The sequence below is a fragment of the Ochlerotatus camptorhynchus genome, unplaced genomic scaffold (genome assembly GCF_037179485.1).
Source record: "Ochlerotatus camptorhynchus isolate MF236.1 unplaced genomic scaffold, CSIRO-AGI_Acam_v1.1 ptg000320l, whole genome shotgun sequence".
NCBI classification, from domain to species: domain Eukaryota; kingdom Metazoa; phylum Arthropoda; class Insecta; order Diptera; family Culicidae; genus Ochlerotatus; species Ochlerotatus camptorhynchus.
Genome location: NW_027040808.1, coordinates 2,888,183 through 2,911,072, shown reverse-complemented (window position 1 = coordinate 2,911,072; position 22,890 = coordinate 2,888,183). Strand labels below are relative to the sequence as shown.

Genomic DNA, 22,890 nt, shown 5'->3' with positions numbered 1-22,890 from the left:
TTACAGTATGTCGACAGAATGTGAGTTGATGTAATTTCAGCTCAAAGTTATCATTAATATGCTTGAAAAAAGTTGCTCGGATTAATATAGAATTATCAATGATTTTGAAAACAACTTATTGATATAGGGGAAATGACGGCTTCGGCATGACAGACTATTTTCGGCAACCCAAATTGAAACACTATTTTCACTGGATTTTCTTACGAAAACACTTCGCTGAATGCCTGCAAACGATTCTTTATGCTTTCAGCTTCAATTTGACTATATTTTTACCACTGAGAAAAAGCAATCTAGCAAGGTTTTCTTGAAATGCAACACACGCACTACAAATTGTAGCTGATTTCGAGTTGCCGATAATAGAACAGCAGATTTACATGCAGTTTAAATGGAACGGTTGCCGAAGAAAAACTGGTTGCCGACAATACTCGCTCTCACTAGAGAAGATTAGTGCTTTGTAAAAGCGTTTCAAAACAGTTTTGGACAATTCTTTCGACTGAAATTGTTAGAGCAGCTGGCAGCAAAAGATTGTAAACAAACCAATACTGCATATGTGTGCTTTCCTTAGAGGAAAAGGCTATAGAAAGAAGGTCGCTGCTTAGGTTGCCGAGAATACGTAAATTCCCCTATATATTTTATTCTTTTCTTTTTTTTAGTAAAGTCACTTTAACGCTCTTAAGTCATTCGTGCCTTGTCCGGGGGTGAGATTTGAACTAGTGACTTTGGCGTGAGAGGTAAAGATGCTAATCACTATGCCGAGGTCACCCTCATCGAGAAACATTGGTAAAACGTGCCTTGCAATAGTAAATCTTCAAAAAACGAACTAATTTTCAGTAGTTTTATCCTATCAATTTCACCCCAGTGATCAATTTACCATCGGTTTACGGTACCTACAAACACTTTCTAAGTTCATCACAGACAAATAAAAGACCTACGGAAAAAAGGCAGGAGTTTCTTCTGTAGGCACTCCTCCTGGTAAATTTGGTGGTTCATGGTCTCAGAAGTAACGAAAGTTTCGCTTTTCAGCCCAAAACTGCAGATTGCTTGCCAGACAATGAACTTTTTGGGGAATGTCGACTGCTTTTTTATTTTTCCTTTCTTCCGGGGCATTCTTCCGGTCAACCGAGGCATACAATTTCTGCCCAGGAATTTGATTGAAAATTGCCAGGAGCTGCTAGACTGGGATTTTCGTTTCGAGCGTTCAGGATCGAATAACGATGGGCTTGCTCCGGTTGTTTATGAATTTATTTGATAAGGCTCAATCGAATTAACTTTACAGAGCAAATACTTTTTTATACATTGTGTTCACTATACAAAATATCGTAAAATTATAGTCAAATGGTACAACACAATAAACACTTTATCTTCCGCTATCCATCAAAACGGGAGCCGCTTCTAGTGGTTTCATTGTATGGCAGTATCGCCAACGAAGGGCATAGCGCTTCCATTGCAGCAATGGACGCAAAACGTGGTTGTCACTCACACTCACGTAACAGCTACTTTCTGCTGATGAAGAAAAATGAGGGGAACCACTCAATGGTTGCTGACGATCGCGTGACACACATCGAGAGTGGCCTGCTTCTGTCGACAGCCGAGTAAAAACTCTACTGCTATCTCCGGTGCCTACTGTGATTCTATACACTCTAAGCTTGATTCAGTGAAATTTTGAAAAATATTACTCAAAAAATGCAGCGTTTTAAATGTGCCTGGATTTGTTCGTGTTTGTTTACTTTACAGCAGTATTTAAATAAAACAACTGTTCAATGTTATCTAGATTATACTCCATGAGTTCAAGAAACATAGTCATCATTTACTGTATATTCAAGATTCGCATCAATAAACATTTTTCTATTTTGGTTCAATGTAACCCCCTAGACCCAATGTCACTCCGTCTTACGGTACTGATATTGACCATGAATCAGATCCCTTGTATTAATCACTTCAAACTAGTATACAGTGGAAATAAAATTAACCCATTTTTTGTTTGTTTCAAGATCATTTTTCATTGTAACCCGATTCTTGTCGCTGTCAACAAGGCGTAAAACGTAACAAGGACTAAGAAGTAGCCAGGACTAGGGTTCGTCGGTAAACCCTGCACACCGTAACGTACCCTCAATAGATGATCTACCCGGGTTACGGGTTATTTAGTTCACTTCAATTGCCCCGTTATTACAATCCTTGCTGTTAGTTGGCTCCCAAACGAGTGCCCTCAGTCTTCAATATCAGCACAATTGAGCAATTTGTCATTCGGTCCTAATCTCCGAAAACTCAAATTTTCCTAAGGTCAACCTACCCTCAATTAGATGCAAATTTGTTTCGCAACAAAGAGGCACATCACCCGCCAACCTCCACCCACCCCTACCATTATGGGACGTCTCTGCCATCCAGCGCTGCGCCACGCAGCAGCTTCCAGCTCATTTCAGCAATTAAGACGGACATTTCAGTCTAACAACCGTCTTCTGGCTCTGACTGCCGCATAATTTGATGTCGGCCGTGCTTCGTCGAGCAGCAATACAGCAACAGCAACAGCAGCAGTAGCCACTTCTTGATGGGATTTCTTTGGACAGGCACCACCCGACTGCACACAGGGTCGGATCATGGAACTGGAAATTATTGCCATTTCAGATCCACCAGAGCGAACCAGGTTCCAATCCTGGTGCCGGCAGCATCCGCTTGCCTTTGCGGTAGAGACAGAATATCCCATCTTCATTTGCTTGCTTATGATATATATCTTTTAAGACACTCTCATAATTCTTCGTCGTAATTAAGATTTGTGTTCGTGAAAGGAACTCCGTATGGATCCCACCACCACCATAGCTGGGTACACTGCCGGGGAGCAGCAGCCGGGAAGAGTCAAGGGGGTAACCGTATGGATATCCTTTTCCCATGCCTGTTCGGTGTCGCATGCTCTCCCGCTACGTTACGACATATTCGGTCTTTATGGTTATGAAGATGTCTTCCATGGTTCGGCTTGCACAAATTACACCCATACACATATTGTTTGTGTGCTTCTACTGTGCTGCTTCGCACAACCATATAGATACAATTCAACTGAGCTATACTTAAAATTAAATTTCTTTTGCACTGTGTAAAGCGTAAACATACACTCCCCACCCCGGGGGGATGGGTTTGTGATTTCTACTTCGCCACTGCTTGACTAACTGACTGGAATGAGCTTGGAGGTCTCGTCTGGTTGTGAGACATTTGCAAAAATATCGCTACTTTTCCTGCAAATGACTGTCGAAATTAACGAGCCAGATGACAGTCTGTTTCTGTTCGTTTGACTTCCCAGAGCCTGGTCCAAAGAGCATCGGCGTGTAGTCAGTGTTGCCACATGCTTTTTTTTAAATTTAAATCTTTTTAATCTGGCTGACAAAAATCTGTATAATTTCTTTATTATGGTCTTAGCGCGGCTCTCAGTAAATCTCCCTTGAGTTCATTCAAAGTTTAAAATCTTGAAATCGAAAGTTTGCTTTCTTCTTTATCTATTTTAAATATTTTGAAATCCTAGAATCTTGATTTTCTAAGTGATTTGTATCTTTTCTACAAGTCTACAAATATTTAAAAAAAACAGGTCCTAGCAACAAGAGACAAACTTGTGGCTGAAAAATCATTTAGTTATGTTTCAATCACATTTCTCTAGAGTTTTATGTTTTATTTGCGAGATTACGAAAATCAGCTAACTCTTAAAGTCACACCAGTGATAAATCGTCTAGCTCAAACCTTTGTAGGGGTAAGAGGTGGGACCATCATCATCATCACACACTGTAATCAATCAGTTTGTGGGTTGCTAAAACGACTTGTTCACCGATTCGACAAAACCAAAAACTGAATTAGCCATCGTATCTGTAACATGGTTAATTAAACAATAATTAAGGGTCAATAATATCCCTTAGAAATCAGATCATCAGAACATCAGAAGTCCATTAAAAATTATCGAAGGTAATGCAATAATATGATATTTGTTAATAAATGCGAACTGCTCTCAGACAGCACCTTCCAGCTTGAACAACTATGTAGATATATTTGAAATCTTAGAGTAATATTGATAGTGCTGACCTCCTACTGGAAATCTCGTTCAATGTTCCTCAGCGTCAACTACGGAACTCATGTCTCATCGTTGTTCATATAGTCCGATAAGTTCTTGCATAAGGGCTTTCAATATTGTTAGTAAGTTGTTTGACCGTGGAAATCGAAGGAGTGGTCACCGAAGCGAGTTTGACCTGCGATGACTTCTTGAAGAGGGGGGTTGGTGTCTTCAAGAACCCCGTTCTTCCAGAAGTCAAGATTCTTGACTGCACCAAAATGCAGTCAGCATCCCTCGACGGGACAAAAAAAAAATCTATTCGCTGATTGACTCGTTTCGAGTGACTTTCTCCGGATCGACTCTACCAGATTACGTCCGAATTGGGAGGGTTCGACTTCCTGTGCGGTTGTTTGTACCAAGGGTGATGAACTGCACCAAGTGCAAACAATTAGGCCACACCGCCGCCTTCTGCGGCAACAAGCCACGATGCGATCAGTGCGGCGAGAAGCATGCGGAGGGTGCTTGTGGTGCTCCTCCTAAATGTGTTTATTGTTTGGCACCTCCGCATCCTCTCGCAGATTGCCCGAAGTATAAACAGCAAGGAAAAAAACTTGAACGGTCTCTGAAGGCGCGCTCTCAGCGTTCCTTTGCGGAGATCTTGAAGACTTTCAATCCTCCTCCCAAAATCACTCCGGAAAAAGAAAACAATAATCCGTTCAATCTTCTCCCAGTTGACGAGGACGACACTGACTCAGAGGGCAATGACGGAAGTCCTTTTGTTTTCAAAGGTCCTTCAAGGAAGCGATCCAAGAATGACTCGCAGAAAACTAAAAAAACTGACTCCCAAGCCCACTTGGATAAATCAAGAGGTCACGGAAATAAACCGAAACCCAATCCACCGGGTTTTAAGCCTGTCGATTATGACAAAGAATTTCCAGGGCTTCCGGGAACATCTAAAACCCCAGATGTCCCAGTTTTGCAACCAGAACAGCAGAACGCCATGTTCACGCTTTCTGGAATTGTGGACAGCATTCTCGATCTGTTCAACATCACTGACCCTCTTCGGAGCATCATTAACATGATGCTTCCAGTCGTGAAACCTTTTCTGAAGCAATTTGCTTCCAAGTGGCCCCTCCTTGCTTCATTCGTATCCTTCGATGGATAATTTTCCAAAAAATGATATGGTATCTCTCCTTCAATGGAATTGTAGAAGCATTTTACCAAAACTAGACATATTCAAATTTTTACTGCATAACATACACTGTGATGCGTTTGCTCTCTGCGAAACATGGCTCTCTCCAGATGTTAACCTTTCTCTTCACGACTACAACATTATCCGTCTCGATCGTGCAGATTCGTACGGTGGGGTGCTCCTAGGGGTCAACAAACAACACTCATTCTACAGAATCGACCTTCCTCCAGTGTCAGGTATTGAAATTGTCGCATGTCAGGTGAATATTAGAGGTAAAACCTTCAGTATTACCTCGTTATACATCCCTCCGAGAACGGCTGTTTCTCGGCGAGCGCTATCTGACATCTGCTCAGTGCTACCTGAGCCGCGGTTGATCTTAGGGGATTTTAATTCCCACGGTACAGGCTGGGGAGAGCTGTACGATGACAACCGCTCAACCATCATCTATGACCTATGCGACGATTTCAATATGACCATTCTAAACACCGGTGAAGTAACTCGAATAGCCAAACCTCCAGCAAGAGAGAGCAGACTAGACTTGTCACTCTGTTCGAACTCACTATCATTGGATTGCATGTGGGAGGTAATCCAAGACCCCTATGGTAGTGATCATTTGCCCATCAAAATTTCGATTTCCAACGGTTCATCTTCACAGTGTCCAATCAACATCGCGTACGATCTCACGAGAAACATTAATTGGGAAGAATACGCGAACGCGGTCCGTGACGGTTCAGAATCGGTCGACGTTCTCTCTCCGTTGGATGAGTACTCCTTCCTATCGCGGCTCATAGTGGATTGCGCGCTTCAAGCACAAACGAAGCCTGTTCCTGGCACTACCATTCGCAAACGTCCTCCCACTGTGTGGTGGGACCAGGAATGCACCGACGTGAATAAAGAGAAGTCTACCGCGTTTAAACAGTTTCGTAAATACGGTTCCCGCGAATACTAGAGGAAAAGTTTAAGAGCTTGGTCAGGGCCAAAAAACGCGGTTACTGGCGTCGGTTCGTCGAAGGGCTATCGCGAGAGACTTCCATGCAAACGCTCTGGAATGTCGGCAGGAGAATGCGTAACGCGGCATCGTCGGTCAACGAGGGCAAGGAGTACTCTAACAAGTGGATTTTCGACTTCGCGCGTAAGGTTTGTCCCGATTCGGTTCCGGTCCGATGCAACACTCGCGATCCGCCGCTGGAAAACGATGACATGGACTCCCCGTTTTCGATGGTAGAATTCTCAATTGCTCTTCTTTCATGCAATAACTCAGCTCCGGGAATTGATCGAATCAAGTTCAACCTGCTCAAGAACCTCCCAGAAGTCACAAAGAGGCGATTGTTGAACTTGTTCAATCGATTCCTTGAGCTCAACGTTGTTCCGGATGATTGGAGACAAGTGAGAGTTATCGCCATCCAGAAGCCCGGTAAACCCGCTTCGGATCATAATTCGTACCGTCCCATCGCGATGCTGTCGTGTATTCGGAAGCTGTTAGAAAAAATGATTCTTCTTCGTCTGGACAAGTGGGTCGAGGTGAATGGCTTACTATCAGATACGCAATTTGGATTCCGTAGGGGCAAAGGGGGCGAACGACTGCCTTGCGTTGCTTTCAACTGAAATCCAATTAGCCTATGCTGAAAAACAGCAGATGGGTTCAGTTTTCTTGGACATTAAAGGGGCGTTTGATTCTATTTGCATCGACATCCTTTCGGAAAAACTCCATGCGAGTGGGCTTTCTCCGATTATCAACAATTTCCTGTTTAATTTGTTGTCCGAGAAACGAATGAGCTTCTCTCATGGCAACACGGAAATTGCACGAATCAGCTACATGGGTCTTCCACAAGGCTCATGTTTAAGTCCCCTCCTGTACAACTTCTATGTCAAAGACATTGATGAATGTCTGGCCGAAAATTGCACGCTAAGGCAGCTTGCAGATGACGGCGTGGTTTCCATGGTTGGACCAACAGCACCGGACCTGCAAGGACCATTGCAAGATACCTTGGATAATTTGTCTACTTGGGCAATGAATCTGGGTATCGAATTCTCTCCGGAGAAAACAGAGATGGTTGTTTTTTCTAGGAAGCTTTATCCAGCACAGTTTCAGCTTCAACTTATGAGTAGAACAATCACTCACAGCATGTCGTTTAAGTATTTAGGTGTCTGGTTCGATTCCAAGTGCACTTGGGGAAAACACATAGCGTATCTGAGGCAGAGATGCCAACAGCGAATCAATTTCCTTCGTTCCATTACCGGCACTTCATGGGGAGCCCATCCGGAAGATCTGATAAGACTCTACAAGACCACCATTCTCTCGATTTTGGAGTACGGTAGCTTTTGCTTTCAATCGGCGGCGGGGACGCACATATTGAAGCTCCAAAGGATTCAATATCGTTGCATTCGAATCGCGCTAGGTTGTATGCAATCGACGCATACCATGAGTCTTGAAGTTCTTGCGGGCGTCCTCCCCTTAACAAATCGTTTTGCGGATTTATCGTTCCGGTTCCTCATCCACTGTGAAGTCATGAACCCGCTGGTGATCGAAAACTTTGAGAAGCTGCTAGAGCGGAATCCTCAAACACGATTCATGAGCTTGTACTACGAGTACATGACTCTGGACATCGGCCCCTCCTCGTTCAACCCCAATCGCGCTGTCTCCCATCATTTCAGTGGTTCTTCCGTGAGATTCGATCTCACAATGAGGCAGGAGATTCAAGGAATTCCAGAGCCTCACCGTGCCCTGATTGTCCCAACTATTTTTGCGAACAAATACCGCCACGTCCCCACCGAGAAGAGATTTTTCACAGATGGGTCGGTGATAAATGCGTCCACTGGTTTTGGAGTATTCCACGATCTTCATAGCGCCTCATACAAGCTTCAAAAGCCGTGTTCGGTATACGTTGCTGAACTAGCAGCTATATCGTACACGTTAGAGCGTATTGCCTCACTTCCACCTGACCATTATTTCATTTTTACGGATAGCCTAAGCTCCCTGGAGGCTATGCGTTCAATGAGGCCGATGAAGCACTCGGCGTATTTCCTCCAGGAAATACGATCGTCATTGAGTGCTTTATCAAACAGCTCACATGTCATCACCTTGGTATGGGTCCCTTCTCATTGCTCTATCCCGGGCAATGAGAAAGCGGACTCGCTGGCCAAGGTGGGCGCTATGGAAGGCGATATTTACGAGCGACAAATCGCCTACCACGAATTTTTCACGATCTCTCGTCAGCAAGTCCTCGCCAACTGGCAACAAAAGTGGAATGATGGTGATCTGGGAAGATGGCTACATTCTATTGTCCCACAGGTGTCGATCAAACCCTGGTTCAAAGGGTTGGATATGAGTCGTGATTTTATTCGTGTAATGTCCAGGCTCATGTCCAATCACTGTTCGTTAAACGCCCACCTCTTCCGTATTACGCTTGCCGACAGCAACTTGTGCACCTGTGGAAACGGTTATCACGACATCGAGCATGTTGTTTGGTCCTGCTCCTTGCATCATGAGGCGAGATCCGTTCTGTGTGATTCCCTTAGGGTCCGAGGAAAACAACTCTTTAAGCCAATTAGAGACGTCTTGGCTTGCCGTGATATCGACTTTATGAAGCTTATTTACGACTTTCTTAAAGCTGTTGATTTATGTGTTTAGTGTTTTGTGTTTTAGTCATCCTTTACGTTTAAGTTTTAAATTAGTTCAAAATGCTTTCCCTTGTCCTCCCTCCAAATGATAAATAAATGTAATCCCTAATCTCGAGTAAACCGCGAGTAATCGGCCCCCGTTCTACTAACATTAGTTGTAAGAAAATGATATTCACACACAATTATGTAAAAATATTCGGCTCCGCAAAGCTAACGCATTTGAGCCTTGACAAATAAATGGATTATAAAAAAAAAAAAAAAAAAAAGTTTTTTGACTTCAGTATGACGAAACAGTGTTTTAAAAAAATGTTAAGAAATTAAATTAGAATAGTCTGTGCGATTATATCGAGGACCTAATATTAATTAACAAATAAATTCAAGCTGTTCAAAAAGAAGAACGATTAATTAATATAATAAAGAATGAAAATTACTTTCCACTTATTTTAAAAATTTGAAAATCTGCATATTATTCTAAAATTCGGTAATCTGTGTATCAAAATATTGAGAAAAATCTGTATGACTACAGATAAATCGGTACATATGGCATCACTGCGCGTAGCACAAGCATATCGAGCGGCATTCGCATGCGAGTGTGTATACGATGTTGTAAAAGATTATTGTTTCTGTGGCATATGGATATTACCTACGGGGAGTGCCTTGCAGCATAATTCTAAACGCTCAGAGCAACAAAGGGCATCCCAAGGGTATTCAAAATGGTCTCCCGGAGCCAGGAAATTTGGTTTTGGAATAGTACCCCAAGAGCGCTTCCGTCATTTTGAAAGAAAAAAAAAGACGCTGTCGTTCTCACAAGAGCTCGCATTTGATTTTCTTTGAAACAGCTGATTTTACGATGGCATCTTCGGAAATAGCATCCCTTCTCGAGTGTTGGTGTGCATGTACGCGGTGCGGCTTACGTTGAAAATGAAAGTAAAATGCGAGCGTGAATGGTGGTGGACTCTACGAGCATCCGAGCGTGAAATAACTCGGTGAACTATGCGAGGAATGCTCAAATGGTATGGTTTGCGAAACGTGTTCTTGTTATTCTTACTTTGCCAATGGTCATTTGTCACTGCGAATCTTAGTATTTTTACGACGCGTGACATTGTGCCTGATGGGTGCGAGTGCTTTGGTGCAGATGCAACATCAGAGGCAGAAGCAGCGAGCCGAAAGAAAGCAATTCTTCTATTTTTAGTGCCATGTGTTGCTTCAGCAATAAAAAGTAAAACTCTGCTTCGAACGACAGACATTTGATTGATGGGCAGATATTGGGGAAGCTCGGTTAAGCAAGACCTACAATTATCGCACTAAATCATGTCTCATCAATATTTCAACGGTCAACAAAAGTTATGGAGAAATCAATGCCTATACACACTTAGTTTTATTTTGCCAAAATTTACACACCCATTTTATTGAGATCTCAGCAAAAATGACGTAAGTGTTTGCAGAGATTCGGCAAACAAAATTAAGTGTGTAGAATCTTCTTCTGTCGGTTATGTATCTTCCTATTAGAGTTATTGAATTTGTGAGTGCTGTGTGAGGATCTGAATTTCAAAATTTCACTGAATGTATAGAATCACATTCGAACCAGAACGCTCGAAACGATAATCCCGGTCTATCCGCTCCTGACAGTTTTCGATCCAATTCTTGGGCAGAAATTGTTCGGTTGACCGGAAGAGTGCCCCGGAAGAATGTAAAATCAAAAATAAGTCGACATTCCCCAGAAAGTTTCCAATCTGGCAAGCAACGTGCAGTTGTGGACTGAAAAGCGAAACTTTCGTTACTTCTGGGACCATGAATCAGCAAATTTACCAGGAGAAGCACCGACAAACCGACATGCCACTGGAGCATTTCGTTTCTCCGCAATTCGATTTGTCAATGAGCGATTTGATCTGTCCAACGGGTGACCAGATCTGTCAAATGAGGTAAGACGCCAACCAAGTCAATATAAATGCTACATGGGTTCGTGTCCTTGCTCATGATATGTCGCGATCGGATGAGTAGATGGCAGTAGTGTTTAACGAATTTTAAATTTGGCAAGATTTTGAAAATAGTTTCTATGAGCTGTCACGTCGGTTCGTCGGTGGGAAAAGTGCCTACGGAAGAGACTACTGCTTTTTGTGGAGCAGCATGAGGTGATTATTCTGGCCGGATTTGCCAAGCTGCCAATACTCAAATTCCACCAAACAGTGGTACAGCGAAAATGGTGGTGTGTGGTGTGGTGTGTGGTTCACAAGGAGATGAATCCTGTCAATACTCCGGAGCTAACGTCAATTGAAGAATACTGGTCAATTGTGAAGCACATACTGAAGAAAAAGGGTGGAACTGCAATTGAAGGATTTCAAGCGAAAATTGAATTTGGCAGCCAAACAAGTGGGAACAGGGCTCGTGCAAAAGACGATGGGCTGTTTACGAAGAAAAGTTCGAGCAATGGCTTATGGTTAGAAGGAAGACTGAAACAATGGTCTTACAATAAGCATTATACCTACACACTTAGGAAAAAAAATCATGTAAATTTAGGTGCTCTGAGAGTGACATATACGAGCGTCAATTTTGACATAAATTTGAGTCATAACAGACGCGAAATATAGTCCAATCAAACGTACTTTTCGTCGAGCAACGAACTTTTCAGTCTCGGAGCACTTAATTTTACATGATATGTTTGCTTACGTCTCATCTTTTATGTCAAAGACGAATTCCGTCACGTGTAAAATAAGTTATTTCTAAGTGTGTACTAATGTACAGCTGTTAAATACATTTAATGTTGTACATGTAAAAGATAGCGATTTTTGTTTTTGTTTGTTCTACGGATACTAACGGGGCAGTTTGGTAAAGGAGTTGATCAACCAGATTCGTACCCCTTCCTCAAAAGTGACCTTTGCTCGCTTTCTACAGGGCATCCACAGTTAAATTGCATCACTTTAAAAAACTGTAACATTTTGCCCTTTCATTTTAATGAAATTTTGGGTGAGATGAAATTACTATCAGTTTTGAAAATGGAGTCGAAAAAACAGCGCGTGAGAAAATTTTGCACATTCACTTCAACAACACCGAGCCATCAGAAAGATGTTGGGAATCCAACAATCTACTGTTTCTCGTGTCATAAAACGTTTTGGATAACATTTAACTGTCGAACAGAATCAAGTGAGTGCAAGAAAAAGTGTTCCGTACTGCATTGAAGGTCACAAGCGAGTGGTTGCTGCTTTCAAACGTAAACCCAACTATTCCGTTCGGGATGTTGCGAAAAAACTGCACCTGACAAAAAGTTTCGTACAGAAAGCCAAAAAACGAGCAGGACTACGTTTATTCAAGGTCCAGAAAGCACCAAAACATAATGAACGACAGAATTGGACAGCTAAAACTAGAAAAGTTGACAAAAACACACTACTGTATCATGGACGATGAAACATACGTAAAAGCGGACTTCAAACAAATTCTGGGAAAACAGTATGTGACTGCGAAAGACATTCGATGTTTCAGAGTTCCTCATGAAACAGCAAGTGTCGAAGTTCCCCAAGAAATGTATGATTTGGCAGGCGATTTGCTCGTGCGGAAAACGAAACAAGCCTTTCGTAACAACTACAACCGTAAATGGCTAAGTCTACATGAATGAGTGCCTGAAGAAACGACTGCTTCCGTTTCTCAAATCACACAACGCTCCTACCGGATCTAATCTCTTGTCACTACACCAAGGACGTTCTGGAGTAGTACAAGACGAATGGAGTCAATTTCGTGCCGAAGGATCTCAATCCCCCAAACACACCGGAGTTGCGGACGATCGAAAGATACTGGGCTATAATGAAGCACGAACTCCGTAAGCATCCGAAAGCTGTCACTACGGAGCAGGAAATGTTGAAATCATGGCTGAAAGCAGAAAAAAAATGACGATTCAACCGTTGTACAAAACCTTATGGATGGAATTAAGAAGAAAATTCGGGCATTTGGATTTCGTGAAGAAATAGAGTGAAATAAAAATAAAATTTCATGACAATTGGTTGAGAGTCTTATTTTTGGCGAGTACTTCTAAGTGATGCAATTTAACAGTGGACACCCTTTATAAAATAACGGAACGAGTGTTGATTCTACCGGAACTGACATCAGCAGTAGAACGAAACAGGCGAGAAACTGACAGAATATGAAAAACGTCCTCATCTTCTGAACAATAAGATCTAAAATCAGTGGGTGAGTCGTTTTTAGCTCAGATCCTACCCATTTAGATTGATGATATCTACTTAAACATACACTCCTGGTTACAAGTTTCGGGTCACCCTTTAAAAAACATGTAGGGTATTGGCCATGTTATTTTATTAACCACCTTTTGACGATATTTTACGTTGTTTAAAATTTTGAGATGTTCAATTGCTTTCAGTCTGTTTGTACAAATCATATTCATCACTGTACATAAACATGTTGACCACAAAATGCACGAATATTGTAATTGAATCAGTTATTCTCATTGTGAAAAAAAAACATTCAAAACAATGCTTATACCTTATTACGTTGCTTATCCTTTTAATTCTACTACTATAATGCAGTAATTGATTTCGAGAAATATAAGTGCCTGTAAACCAGGGGTTCTATTTAGCTCTAATGTTTTCATTATTATTTTTTATATTTGCTATCTTTTATGGCCATTTAACGCGTTATATGATTTGTAAGTTATTAAGGTTAAATGCTGGTTTTGAACTCATTTTGTGAACTTGTTCAACATTTTTTAAATATAAGCGGTGAATGACGACCTTATCCTACTTTCATATCTTGTCTGTGTAAGTGGAAATTAAAAAATATATTGAACATTGTTATTCAGGTCGTTAAAATATCATGCGTATTATTTTTATTTTATGGTTTATTTAGAGTATCTTCCCAAAAAACAATTTGAGCTGATTAATGGCTGAATAAGCCATTTTGTAGTCGAAGAAGTATATTTTGGCCAGAATAAGCTCTTATTCCTCTTCCAATGTTTGTTGGGTTATTTTAAATAGCAGTTTTGTCGCAATAAAGATTTAAAACCTTAAATCCGTAGTCAGCTTATGGAAATTTTGCTATAAAGAAGGATTAATTGAATATTGATATTTCATCGTGGCCGTCTTTTCATCGTGTAGGTGAAGGGTAGAAGATTTCCTATGTGAATTTCCGAAATCTTGTTTCAGTATTTTTTTATATATAAATAAACACGCGATAAAGAAAACTTGTTTATTAAGCTGAAACTTGGGAGAACGATTGATTTTAAGCTTATACAACATTGAGAGGCTGAATAATTACATACCATTCGGACGAGATCCTTTCCATTTATTTGTTTAAATTAAGTTAATCTTTACCAAAGAACGCCTCTAAAAAATAATTGAGGAGGTCGGCTAGCTTGATGGCTGCCGCTTTTGCTACTGAATAGAAGATCGTTGGTTTAAGATGTGTTGATCGGAAATCCATATCCAATTCTTCTCAAGAGCAGTTATTGTCGTCGTCGGTGAGGTCGCGGCCGGGACTGAAATCTTGTAACAGCAAGTTTAACGGGAACTTGATCGTAATTGTTTTGTGATATAAGGAGATCGGTGGCCTAGTGGTGACCGATTTTACTTACTGAGCAGAAAATGATGGGTTCAATCGCAAGCTCCATCATATTAAAGAGTTTTAGCGTAAATCGCATTTATTCTTAATATGAGATAAAGTGTAAAGGTTGAAGGAACGAGCACGTAAAAGAAATAATATTCGAGTTTGAGGGAAGACGTGCTGATTTTAGTCTATAACAAATCCTTCTCACGAGTAGTTTTTATCGTCGTCGGTGAGGTCGCCACCAGAATCGGAATCTAGTAATACAGGGTTACCCACTCGAAGTGTTACCTATTCAAATGACAATATTTTTTTTAAGTGAAATATTTTTTATTGATTCCAATGTCAAAAATGTTTGTAAATAATCAAAATTTCAGAATCCATTCACTTTAGCTTGATGTGGACACCTTTTGCCTTGACTATGGCCTTCTAACGGTCAAAAACGAGTTGCATGCTGCACGAATGTGAGCTTGTGGTATTTTGGCCTATTCACGTACAATCGCTTTCTTTAGCACATCTGGCACTGGCATATTTTTTAGTCCGCACCTTGCTCTCTAAAATGGACCAAATGGAAAAGTTCATCGGATTTGCGTCTGGCGAATTCGAAAGCCATTGTGTCAACGAAATGGAGCGTGGAATATAATTTTTTAACCATTCTTGGTTAATTTTCACTTTATGTGACGTTGCCGAGTCTTGTTGAAACGTCCGTGCTTTGCGACCGAAATGTTTGCGTACCCCCGGCTCTAAAGCAGCTTCTAAAATATTTTCACGACAATAAGTCGCATTTACATTGACACTAGGCTCGATGGAAACGATTGGAGAGCGGCCATCAGAGGTCACGGCTGCCCACGCCATCACTTGCGATGGGAAATTACTTCGAGTGACCATTCGTTGGCTTAAATTCTCGTACGTGCGTTCGGTCAAGTAAACACGGTCATTTTCAGAGTTTATGAACTGCTCAATAGGGAAATTTTTCTCATCAGAGAACACAATGTTCAGAAATTCGCCACGTTCGTGCAAGCGCACAAATTCCTTTGCTCTTTCGATCACGAATAACTTTTTTTTCTAAAAAAAACGGAGCATTTTTCCTTTTGTACGCTTGTAAACAATTGAAAGAACTGTCATTGGTATAAATTTGAGTGCGCTGTCATTAATAGTGTGGTAGTTATAGCAGTTTGAATCTGGTAACACTCCGAGTGGGTAACCCTGTAGCAAGTTAAACGGGAACCTGGCCGTAATTGTTTTACGAAATAAGGAGCTCTGTGGCCTAGGGGCGACCAATTTTGCTTACTTAGCAGAAAGTCATGGATTCAATCTCAAGCTGGAGAGGCTTTACGGACTAGTTTACCTGAGGCCGCTGGTTATTTGTGAATGTAAATTGAGCATTCTCGAACGAGTACTGGGAGTTTTCAATGAATGTGGTTTGACTTAATAGTGGGCTCTAGTTTCGTTGAAAAACAACGCTCCCCAGATCCGTGCAGTAGATTTCCTGCTTATCGTTCAGCCTCATACCACGCTCATGAAGTGAGAGCTTATTAATACTTAATGAGAGAATATCAGTTCTACGGTCAACTGAATACCATACCGTCGTAGATAAGGCTCCAAACGGTGAAGTCAAACGAACTTTGAGACGATGTCTTCTTGATACCCGGGATAAATGAAGCGCCGACATCGCGTCTGACCATCACCTTTTAATCGGTGAGATCCGCCTACGCATTGCGGTGGCAGAAAAGACCCGATGGCTTGAGGATCCAGCAGTGAAATGGTCAATCGTTGAAGAGCTTGAGAACCGATCAGTGGGTGTTCCGAATGGTGGCAGCGTAGCAGTGGACACTGGACAGCCATCAAGAATGCTTTTATCGAAACAAGTGAGGATAATCTGAGTGAACAGTGCCCTCATAGGAAAATTGGATCACGGATAAAACCTGGTGGAAGATGGAGGAGCCAAGAGAAGGGAAAACCGCCATTAAGCGGGCGAGAACCACAGGAGCCAAGAACGAAGCCCGTCAACGGCACTCGACTCAGAGGCGGAAGTAGAGTGCTACTACAGACGAGACAAGAGAGCGTTGGTGTACTCCCTGCCTGACGATTGGAAGACAACCGCAACAACTAGTGATACATATTCAACGCCTCTGTCATCTACAAAATCTCACGACGCCTAAGTGTAGCAAGGATGATCCTATGGATATGTATGTATGTATGTAAGGTAGCCACCATCCCTTCGAAGATCTTGTCTTGTATGCAGCTCCACTTAATAGCAAGATCAATTTGAGCTACCGATCTGAATTCACAATATCGCTGTATGAAGGGCCAAAAACGGTGGGGTGGACCCGTAAGCAGAGGCACTTACGCGAAATCCACGGGAATTTAAGAATCTGCTTCCAACGATACGATCCAACAAATCGAATAACGCAATTCGCAATACTTATTAAGCTTCCTACAGGATGGTTTGTTAAGAAGGGCGCGTCAATCTCCATGAAACTGTTGGAGTAGAATTCACACCATCACAATCGAATCGGTAGGATAAAGAAAATGATAGTGTTTATTCCCTCCTAGACTCCGGTTGTCATACCACTCCAATCGTCCAGTTCCAGGTCAAATGATACCCTGATGCTCCCTCCCAACCCAGTATTTATTTATATATATAGTAAACATATGTAATGGAGAAATGAAATATATCAGAACATTAAAATACGGTATAATGAAAATACATTTATATTGATAAAAAAAAAACTGGTATTCCGCAATGAAAATAATAATTATTTTACATACAATATGATGCAGCTCTATGTCTCCTCAGCTTCCAATAAGGAAGATGTAACCCTGAAATTTCCAGGTTATATTATGCAAATAAATATTTTTAGCTAGAATGATACTTGATATGTTTGTGTTGTGTTATGTTGTGGGAGAGCTTGGGATTAAACCCATGATATTCTGCTCATTAAGCAAAACCGATCCCTCTAAGGTTATCGAGCATCTCAAAACCAAAACACTCCACGGCAAAACATGATTAAGCCACAGCCAAACAGACGTAACTCTTTGAAAAAGTTTTTCTTGAAAACATAGTATCTCCAAACATAGGACCTCAGTAACGACATCTCTCGGGCTTCTTGCGGAAAACATGCTTGCTCGCTAACTCGCAAACAATATTGCATTAAAGTTCTATAGTGATCCGATGCCAGCGCTGCGGCGAGTAGTTCGCGGAACTGATAATAATCAAATCAACCGTTAAATGCGTGAACGAAGATACCTAATGAAGAGTTACGTCTGTTTGTCTGTGATTAAGCCCTCACCTGGTATGTAATGAAAAACATAAATACGCGATAATTCATATATTTTCAGCATATGATGCAATATCACAACTGTTGATAAAAGGAACGGATCCTATCTTATTTAAAACCTGGATGACCTGAAATGTGTGAAACCGGCTTAATAATTATTTAAATGTAATGTAATATTGAAAATGCGTTATAATGCCATGTAACAAGATACAATAAACACAAGATTTTTACAAAACAGATAATGAACGATTCAGATTTCTTTTCAAGCTGGCACTATGCTTCCCTGGAGCCGCTCATAATAGCTAACATTAAGAATTAAGTATAATAAAATGTAATTTACAATAATATTAAATGATGTAAAGTCAATAATGAAAGATATGTAGTACTATAAACACTATACATATACCACAGACAAACAGACCTAACTCTAAGAAAAACTTGTTCTTGAAAACATTGTATTTAAAAACATATAACCTCAGTAACGACATCTTTCTGGCTTCTCGCGAAAAACAAGCTTGCTCGCTAACTCGTAAACAATATTGCATAAAAGTCCTATAGAATATATAGAAACGTCAAAGTGTTCCGATGCCAGCGCTGCGGCGAGTAGTTCGCGGAACTGATAATATTCAAATCAACCGTTAAATGCATGAACGAAGATACACAATGAAGAGTTACGTCTGTGTCTGTGCATATACGATAACCAATAGCTAGCTTAGCTTAGCTTAGATTGGTTGCTACTCCGTGATTGATCAGAATCAGTGAAATTGTACAATGAATCAACTGAATGGGGCTGGGAGTGACCGTCCATTCTCATTGTACAAGTTTCAGTGACTCTATATGTTGTAGATCAATAACGGCGCCGGCCACGTCCTTGCAATCAGGTGGGAGTAGGGAAGGAATATTAGAGTGACCTTTGTTGTTTGTGGGCCGTGTTTACCTCCGCACCTCAACAAAAGACACAGAAAAGGAGATTTTGTTAGTAAGTTGGGTTCGTTGGATCAGGATTCACCTTGATAAGTGATGCGACCATGGTTTTAAATGAATCAGTGCATACTTGGATTTGCCCGAAGCCAAAACCAAATGGTGATACTCAGAAGTAGTGCAAGTGATACTCAGAATAAGAGCCGTGATTACCGTTCAAATCAAATGGGAATCACTTCACCGTGACGACAAGTGACAACGTTTCACCGTGATGTGACACCCGTAATAAGCCCCATTATAATATAAATCTGAAGACGTTCCATCATCGAAATGCTGAAAATAAACTTAGAGCATGAGCATGAGCAAAATTGATCGCCCGCGACTGCCAACACCAAAGAGCTGAAAACCAATTCAAACAAATCAAATAAACAGACAAAACTAGGGTGAAAGCTGTAAGAGTGAATCATTACAGTATAAATCTAATGATGTTCCGTCATCAAAGAGCTGGAAGAAAACTCTTTGGATTGGATTTAGGATGATCCTATGGATATGCCTATGAAAGACGTGACGTGCCAGTTGCTTACCGAACCCACATAATATGATTCGCTTTTCTGAGATGTGGCCAATATAGGAACGTATGGCCAATACTGGTGCACTTCCCCTATATGATTTTTGCTCACAGCTCTTCCATTTTACGACCGATTTTTGAACTTCATAGGTCATTTGAAAGGTATTGACTGAAATTTAGTTTAGTTTGTAGGCAACTTGTTAGCTATATATATATATATATATATATATATTTTCTTTCATTTTGTGTATACTAAAACTTCTCTTAAAGTTACAAAATTTTCCAAAATTCACAGTGAATATTCATGACTGATTTTCTCAGAATTGGGTCGGCTAAATTTTGCAATGAAAGTGAAAATAAAACCCTTATTTTATATTCATCGAGATACTTTTGTGAACTGTTGTAAGTTTACTTGGATTTTAAGTATAAATCAATGGAAAAATATGATTGGGATTGATTTGCTGTATCTTGCTACCTATAAAGTGAATCAGCAATTAGCAACAGCATATGTCAATTTTCACTCGATTCTGCTATTATATAACGAAGCACGTCGTTATCGTCAATCCAATTGAATCGAAAAAAAATCATGAAAAGATAAATACACGCTACATTTACTAAAAACCTTAGCGGCGTCAGTGGTGTAGTGGTAAACGTGACTACCTCTCACTCCAAAGGGCTTGGATTCAATCCCAGTTGGCGCCGTTCCCGGCTTCCCAGGTTTTCCTGCTACAAATTTTAGCTACAATGTGAATGATTGCATAAGAAACAATTATGGAAAGTTTCATGCAAATCTGAGATTGTCAAGTCTGATCGACTCGTCATTTCGCCTAGAAATGCCAAATGGTTCTTAAACGCCAAAAACAATCTTATAAACAATAAAATTGCATAATAAATCCAAACCGTCAAAAATGGTGCAAAAGCACCAACATTACATAGCTTGAAACAGCCATCAGAAAAACGAAATTGAAATTCATAAATCAATAAATAACCTATTACAGTGACCCCTCCATACATGCGTGTTATCGTCCACTCTCCGCTGTTTCTCGGCTGCCCTTCAACCAATTACGCTGATTTTTTGACCAATTTTGATTTTCTGTCAACCATAAACTAGTTTACTACAGAAAATAAGCTCAATTGGTTGAAGGACAGCCGAGGAATAGCGGTTTGGTTTAAAATTAGTTTAAATTTTAAGCATCGTTTTTAAATAATTTAATATCAAGTATTTGCTACATACAGAAAGTAAAAAAATGCGTTCTTATTTAAGCTCATTGTTATTTCCATAAAATTAAAAAAAAAATTAAATGTTAGCTTGGAACCCACCGGAGGTTCGCTAGCCAATGATTGAGAAACGCTGCAATAAAGTAATTCTTATTTTACACACGATTCCGCATTTTATAATATCTAATTGATTTGCAGCCGTTGCCATTCCAACGGTCCCATCCCCTGACAAGAATGAGCACAAGTAACAATAAATAGTAGTTAAGCCAAATAAACCAAACTAAAAAAAAAAAAAACACCAACCTGCACCGGGTGGAAACTACATGGTACGAAACGAAGGGATCAGACCACGATGCACATCAACCCAACCTCCCGGACCATTAAAACGCCGGAGCTACAGTGTCAATTACAATTGAAAAGTATAACCAAACAGAATTGAGCGGAATTGAGCTCAAAAATATAAAACACCACCAACAACAGCAGGAATCCGGGAATCGTTCGTTGATGATGGCATGGTTGTGGCAGGGAGGGGTCGATTCAGACAATGGCTCACCAATAGCGAAAGGCGTGCACCATAGAAAGCCAGTTTTAAAAAGCAGCTCATTTTTTTTTCCACTGCACCCACAAAAGCCTGAACCTTCTGCCCCATCCATCCGTTCCATCGTTCCGATCGGGAGCGCGCGCGCGTGCAGAAATTGGCTAAATGAAGGGGGATAACGTGTTGGACGACACTGGCAGCGAATGAAAAAAAAAATGGTGCTAGTTTGCAATAAAACTAAATTGCTCAACCCGCTCGGCAGCAGGAGCAATTCAACAGTGTGACTGCAATTTGGCAGTTTAAATTAATCAATTGAACACACGAAACCATGTCTGCTTGGCTGATCCCTTTTTCTCCCTCTCTTTGTTGAATTGATCATGACGATGATGGTGCAACAACAGATTGGAGTTTTGCAGTTTCTATGAAAAATCCAACAATTTATTAACAAACCAGCAGAAACTGGTGCCCATCGGAAACGAAGCTAAACGTCAATGACGAATTTCTGCTAATGTGTGCACATAGAGGACTAGCAAAGGTCACACACCATCATCAACATCACCGTGATTATAAAGCGACTCACAAAGTGAGCTTTGGCGTGTGCCATTTGTGGTTGGCTAGAGACCGACCGAAGCCCACAAAACGCAACACCGCGTGGTATAAGTTGTCTTGTCTGTGTAGCCCATAGGTAATAACACGCTCAAGGGGATACTGAAAGGAAACCGAAAAAAAAACTTACTTAGCTCCATGTCGTGCTCCTGTATCAAGTCATCCTCCTGATCCAAGTCTCCATCGGACTCCGTGCCCGAATCGTGACCGTCAATCTGGAAATTGGCAAGCATGAAAATAAAGAGAACAAGAGAAGGAAAAGAAGGTTAAACGGTGAATTGATTGAGATTGTATTTTTTGGTTGGTTGGTTGGTTGGTTGGATGAGGTTGGGCCGTTCGTTATATCGTTCGGTTCATGCGATCCTGTCACAACTCAAACTAAAAATCGTCAAAAATTTCTCGTTATTTTTTTTAATTTTTCATGTAGGTTTTATTGCAATGTTTTATCAATCCACTACTAGAAGAATGTACAGCCTTTGAAAATTTTGTGTAATACAGTGAGATTATTTGCATTCAAAGTGTTTACGATTTTCAGAGTGGGTTGGAAATGCTATCGAATATCAACATGAAGCTTTTCAATTTTCATAATGCCGTACTCTAGCGGAACTATCAACCTACCCTCTTCAGAAATTTCTCTAGCTAATAAATTATCACACTAAAGCTTCATGTTGACTTTAGATAGCATTTCCAACCAACTCTAAATAAATTTGGTGTTTGAATGCTTTCGACCGATAAAACGAAAAAATGAGGAAATTTTAGATGTGACGGTATTGCATGAACCCGGCGATATGAAGTGTAGAATACAGGAATTGACAACAACGGTGGAACATTAAAAAAAAATTATCGGTCTACGGCTTTTGTTTTCATTTATTTTAAACAATGCAGTTTAGATCCATCAAATTTCGCAAACAAATTCGCCAATGCTTCCGAGGTCTTGGTCAAACCCTTCGGAATTCAACCGTAAGATTCTAATAAGTTTGTGCTTTCAATGTCACATGTTTTATTGCAGATTATCTGGCCCACGGTTATCCAGGATTCATACCTAAATCACACTCCAAGGTTCACTTCCATGTGAAAACAAAGTGACGTATACGCCACTTCGCTACTCTACGGGTTCCAAAATTATATCAGAACTTCGTTCAATACTTCATTGAGTTCGAAACCCTAATTGAACTCTAGGATAATCTTAGTCCAATTTTTAAAAGTTTGAGACCATAATAATTATTGTATATTGTTATTAGGCCTATCATAAACAGCTTCGAAAATCGATTTGTTTTTTTTTAATCAATACTAATTGGGCGCAGAAATATCAATCTACATGCATTTCGGTTATAAAATATGTGCCCCAACATACACAAGGGAAGTTTTGGACATTAC

The 22,890-nt window shown here is 40.6% G+C and overlaps 1 protein-coding gene across 2 annotated transcripts in view; it reads right to left on the bottom strand.

Moving 5' to 3' along the window:
- Reph (Regulator of eph expression) overlaps positions 1–22,890 on the bottom strand; it is a 153,140-nt gene that overhangs the window by 82,160 nt on the left and 48,090 nt on the right. For both annotated transcript variants that reach the window (XM_065229731.1, XM_065229732.1), the window contains exon 2: positions 21,644–21,728. In XM_065229731.1, the coding sequence (XP_065085803.1) occupies positions 21,644–21,728 (85 nt within the window). The remainder of the gene's footprint in view (positions 1–21,643; positions 21,729–22,890) is intronic.